This window comes from Lactuca virosa, chromosome 6, assembly GCF_052849685.1.
Source record: "Lactuca virosa cultivar CGN04683 chromosome 6, Lactuca_virosa_CGN04683_v6, whole genome shotgun sequence".
Lineage (NCBI taxonomy): Eukaryota > Viridiplantae > Streptophyta > Magnoliopsida > Asterales > Asteraceae > Lactuca > Lactuca virosa.
The window spans coordinates 211901965-211907964 of NC_136431.1; the positions used below are offsets into that span (position 1 = coordinate 211901965).

Genomic DNA, 6000 nt, shown 5'->3' on the forward strand with positions numbered 1-6000 from the left:
TGCTAGTTATCTTGGATGATTCCTTGTTATGCATGAGCAGTGTATGCATGTTGATTGTATGATACTGTTATGTAGGGATGAGCAGAAGCAGGTACCCGACCATATATAGTGGAACCGAAACTGACAGTTCCTAAAAAGTTGCAACCGGAACAGGAACCAGTTACATCAGTTCCTAAAATTTTGGAACCGCTCCCGGAACTGCCAAAAGCGGTTTCGGTTCTGGGTACCCACTTAGTAAAAACTTTCAAACTATTTGAAGCCAAAAATCATGAAATTCTTGGCATTTGTCTATTTAAAGACTTCATAAATACTGTTTTGAAAAGTTTCAAACTTTGTTGGTGTTTAAGAGCAAGCCAAAATACTCCAACCTTTTCAATTGAAACATTGAGCTGAAGTGGGAATGAACAAAGGCACGTTCTTTATTTATAAGCTAAAGAGTCATTCATAGGTTTGTTGCCCGAAACAACGTGGGATAACCTTATTTCTCATTAGAATCCATTTTCGAGCGTATCTAAAGCGCACAACCACTTACTATTGCTTTTGTTTACTATTAAACTAAATATAATTACAATATGATTTGATTGTATGTCTTATTAATTCTTAATAAATCTTGATATCTTATTAAAAAAGAATTAAAACCAACTTAAATATATTTAGCAACTTGAGCTTTATGTCAATATAAACAAGCTAAATAGTCTATTAGTAGAATATGTAAATCCTCAAGAATAATTTTTTGTGTTTCACTGCTTTCTTTCTTTCCTAGGGGTTGTATATAGCCTGAGGAGCAACTTTGAGCAATTTGGACCAACTCCACCTCAATAAAACCCGCAAGACGCCTTGTGGTTAAGGTCACATCATGTTGGAGAGAAGGTGCTACGTTACCAATAACATGAGAAGTATACATCCTAGCGCTAACTTATTTATTCATTTGAAACGACAAATCTATTCTATTCATAAACTTCACCTATATCCACTACCAGATTTGAACCCTTAATGAGGGAACAACACCGGATAACGTTAGGTAGAAGCTCGTTGGTGCTAACTTATTAATTATTATAATAAGATTTTTTTTTTTTTCATTTCAACATTTTCGTTTGATAATTGTATAATACGTCAATAATTTCCAAGCCACATAAAATTTATCCTTTTATTTCTATCCGAAACACAAAACCCCCCTCATATATTGAACTGTAGTCGCCGTTATCCCCTTCACCATTACCCGAAAAATTCTAGTGGCGGAGATTACACATGGCGGCAGAATCTGTTGCCGCAGCTTCACTCTGCAACTTCCCCGGTAACAAGGGTAGTTCCTCAAGCAGGCCGCTCCGTCGCTTCTTTCTCTCTCCCGCCACCTCCCTCCGTCGCCGTAGTCTTACCTCATCTTTTTTCGGAACCCAACGGCTGACAACAAACATATCGACTTCTCACTTTCAAAAGAGGAACCTTTCGGTTTTCGCCATGGCTGCTGGTCCCGAAGGTCTCTTTTATACAAATGAATTACATGAATTTTGAAGTAATTAATTGAGAAACTTGAGTAAAATCGAAATTTAACATGTTAGGGTTAATTGTTCTCGTAGTTATTAAATTCATGCTATGCTCATTTTCTTACTAGTTGAAATTCATTTGCAATTGTAGCCGCTAGTAATTGATTCGATATAATTGCCAATTACGTGAAAACAAATCCAATCATTTTCCAATTCTCTCTGTTCCTTAATCTCAATTTTCTAGCTTTATCTTATCTTGAAATCAGATTCACGAAATAAAAACTAGCAACATGAAGCAAATGAAAATAAAACTTCAGAATTCTAAATGAAAAACGAAAACTTGCTCTTTTCCTCTTATTGTATGCCGTTTATGATGAATACTGTCCGATAATTGTATCATCCATGGCTTAATTTGTTAAAGTTATATACTTGTACCCTTTACAACAGATTTTTGAACTTCTTTGATCAATAATTCTTGTAATCCATCTATTACTTGTCATATTCAAAGACAACATATTTGAATCGTGATTCTTAATATACAGATGGAAAGCGTGGGGTTCCATTGAAGGACTACAGAAACATCGGCATCATGGCCCACATAGATGCAGGAAAAACCACAACAACAGAACGTGTTCTTTATTACACAGGAAGAAACTACAAAATTGGTGAAGTACATGAAGGAACAGCTACAATGGACTGGATGGAACAAGAACAAGAAAGAGGAATCACCATAACTTCAGCAGCCACCACCACCTTCTGGAACAACCACCGCATCAACATCATCGATACACCAGGCCATGTGGACTTCACCCTTGAAGTAGAAAGAGCCCTTAGGGTTCTTGATGGAGCCATTTGCTTGTTTGATAGTGTTGCAGGTGTTGAACCACAATCAGAAACCGTTTGGAGACAAGCTGATAAATATGGAGTTCCAAGAATTTGCTTTGTTAACAAAATGGACAGGTTAGGAGCAAACTTCTTTAGAACACGTGACATGATTATCTCAAATTTGGGTGCTAAACCACTTGTGTTACAACTCCCAATTGGGGCAGAAGATGTGTTCAAAGGGGTTATTGATCTTGTAAGAATGAAAGCCATAGTGTGGGGAGGTGAAGAACTTGGTGCTAAGTTTTCATATGAAGATATTCCTTCTGATCTTCAAGAATTATCAGAAGAATATCGCGCTTTATTGGTTGAAAATATTGTTGAGCTAGATGATGTTGTCATGGAGGCGTATCTTGAAGGGGTAGAGCCAGATGAGGATACAATCAAGAAACTAATCAGAAAGGGTACAATCGGGGGTAGTTTTGTCCCAGTTTTATGTGGATCAGCTTTCAAAAACAAAGGAGTACAACCTTTACTTGATGCTGTTGTTGACTATTTACCCTCACCTCTTGATGTTCCCCCTATGAAGGGTACTGATCCGGAAAATCCAGAAATTGAAATTGAAAGAATTGCAAATGATAATGAACCGTTTGCTGGTTTAGCTTTCAAGATTATGAATGATCCTTTTGTGGGGTCCCTTACATTTGTGAGGGTATATGCGGGAAAACTTGCTGCTGGATCTTATGTTATGAATGCAAACAAAGGAAAGAAAGAAAGAATTGGGAGATTACTTGAAATGCATGCGAATAGTAGAGAAGATGTTAAAGTTGCATTAACTGGTGATATTGTTGCTCTTGCAGGTAAGACTATCTACATTTGTAAGGGTATATATGGGAATTGAGTATTGTTGTTGTTATTGTTATTGTTATTGTTGTTGTTTTTGTTTTTGTAGGGTTGAAAGATACGATTACTGGAGAAACATTGTGTGATCCTGAAAAGCCGATTGTGCTTGAGAGAATGGATTTCCCTGATCCGGTTATTAAAGTTGCTATTGAACCAAAGACTAAAGCAGATGTTGATAAGATGGCTAATGGGTTGATTAAGCTTGCACAAGAAGATCCATCTTTTCATTTTTCACGTGATGAAGAGATTAATCAAACGGTTATTGAGGGAATGGGAGAATTGCATCTTGAGATTATTGTTGATAGGCTCAAGCGGGAATTCAAGGTTTGTTTTTCTTCATTTTGTTTATATGATTTCAATTACTAATGCAAAAATAAAATAAAAAATACTTTCATTTTCTCATATTATAGCATTGTACTACCCAAATATAACAATTTTTTTTTCAAATACAATAATTGGGTATTCCAAAATATAATGTTTTAGTAAGAAAAAATCAAAAATCCAATGCTATAATTGAGTAGATTTTTGAAGGTACAATCTCTTAAAAAATAAGAAGGGGGGCTTAATCAGTAAATTTTCTATTAGGCAATGACCATTTTTCTAATTTTGTAAAACAAATGGACCATTTGCTGTAAAAAAAAGTCGGCACAGGGACCTTTTCTGTAAATTTTTATTTTCTACAAAGGGACCAAACCTGCCAACATACGAAAGTCTTCTGGCAAAAGTGTCAAACCCAAAGAGTATACTATTTAAACACAGGGACCAAACCTGTAAATTATAGGGACATCTTTTGTAATTTATTTTCTACATAAGGACCAAACATGCCAACATACAAAATTCAAATTTAAGGGGGTGAAATTAACATTTTACAAAGTAGACGGGTGAAAAGTGAAACTCTACAAAGTAAGTGGCGGAAAGTGCCACGATACGAAAATCTAGGGACCAAATCTACCAACATAAGAAAGTTTTGTGATCAAAGTCTAAAATAACAAACTTTTGTGATCAAAGTCTAAAACCACAAAAGTATACTATTGGCCAAAGTCTAAAATTAAAAAGTTTGGTGCCCAAAATCTAAAACCTAAAAGTATACTATTCCTAAGTCCTAACTAAGTTGCTTTTTATTACATATAATATAATAATTATAGAATGTTATCCAACTACAAAACAATTTTTTGAAAGTACAACGTTGTAATAGAAGAAAGCATACAATGATTCCATGGAATCATGTAATCATGGAATGTAATCACTGATTCCATTCCATCAGGTGGAAGCCAACGTTGGTGCACCACAAGTGAACTACCGTGAGAGCATATCGCGTGTATCCGAGGTCAAATACGTCCACAAAAAACAATCAGGCGGACAAGGGCAATTCGCGGACATAACCGTACGGTTCGAGCCTTTAGAAGCGGGAACGGGATACGAATTCAAAAGTGAAATCAAGGGTGGGGCGGTCCCACGTGAGTACATTCCAGGTGTCATGAAAGGGCTAGAAGAGTCAATGTCCAATGGGGTAGTTGCAGGGTACCCTGTGGTTGACCTTCGGGCAGTTTTGACCGATGGGTCCTACCATGATGTTGACTCTAGTGTCCTTGCGTTCCAGCTGGCAGCACGAGGGGCGTTTCGGGAAGGTGTTAGGAAAGCTGCTCCAAAGATCTTGGAACCGATTATGAGAGTTGAAGTTGTGACACCGGAAGAACATTTGGGTGATGTGATTGGGGATTTGAATTCGAGAAGAGGGCAGATTAATAGCTTTGGTGATAAGCCTGGTGGACTTAAGGTATGTTTATTGACTAATTTACCCCTCATAGAAAATGAAAATTAATTGATGTTGTGAAATGTAGGTGGTGGATTCGTTGGTCCCACTTGCGGAAATGTTTCAGTATGTGAGTACTTTAAGGGGAATGACAAAAGGAAGAGCTTCTTACACAATGCAATTAGCTAAATTTGATGTTGTGCCTCAACATATTCAGAACCAGCTTTCTGCTGCCAAAGAAGAAGCTGTGGCAGCTTGATCTTGATCTTGATCTTGATATTTGTGCTATTTAATGATAGGGGAATTTTCACTTCATATGTCAATATAGGGAAAAAAAACAAAGGATCCAAGTTTTGGTTAAATGATATACCATGTAACATTTTTAATTTATTAATTCGTGGTGATTTTGTGTTTGTTTTGTTGAAGTTGCTTTTTGAGATGATTTGAAATCGACTAGAGAGAGCGGGTCCTTAGTCTTCGGTAATAAGGTAAGAAAATAAGAGTTACTACCCCTTTGCCAAATCGCCATATTTCTCGAAATGCTTGACATAACGCATAACATCATCCTGCATAATAGGCCAGAAATATTTAATAAATTTGAAAGTGAAACCGTCAGGGCCTGCAGCCTTCTCGCTACCACACTTCCAGACAGCCTCCTTCACCTCATTAAGCTCAAATGATGCATCTAAAAGAGCTACATTACCATCATATAACTGCTTAAAATTGGGATTAATAAGCAGAGACCGGTCATGCCGAGACTCCCTGAATTTAGAGGAAAAAAATCTAAAAGTTTCATGTTTAATGGAATCGATATCTGTGATCCGCTACCCGTTAATCATAAGCCTCTGAATATTATTCCTTCTGTTCTTGATTTTGATCGCTTTGTGGAAGAAACTCGAATTCTCATCCCCATCCAAGATCCATTTGACTTTTGATTTCTGTCTGATATCAAGGCTTTTAATTTTTTCCAACTCCATAAAAAGCCACGAATTAAAAAAGCGAAACGGATGTGGACCGAAATCCAAGAGCTCGGTGCGA

The 6000-nt window shown here is 36.8% G+C and overlaps 1 protein-coding gene across 1 annotated transcript; it reads left to right on the forward strand.

The window, feature by feature from the left end:
- The first annotated feature begins 1182 nt into the window (after positions 1-1182).
- SCO1 (Translation elongation factor EFG/EF2 protein) lies at positions 1183-5375 on the forward strand. Its single transcript, XM_079056370.1, has 5 exons — positions 1183-1477; positions 2027-3166; positions 3259-3533; positions 4474-4986; positions 5051-5375. Exons 1-5 carry the CDS (start codon positions 1249-1251, stop codon positions 5219-5221), a joined length of 2328 nt encoding a protein of 775 aa, XP_078912496.1. The 5' UTR covers positions 1183-1248; the 3' UTR covers positions 5222-5375.
- Positions 5376-6000: the final 625 nt, after the last annotated feature.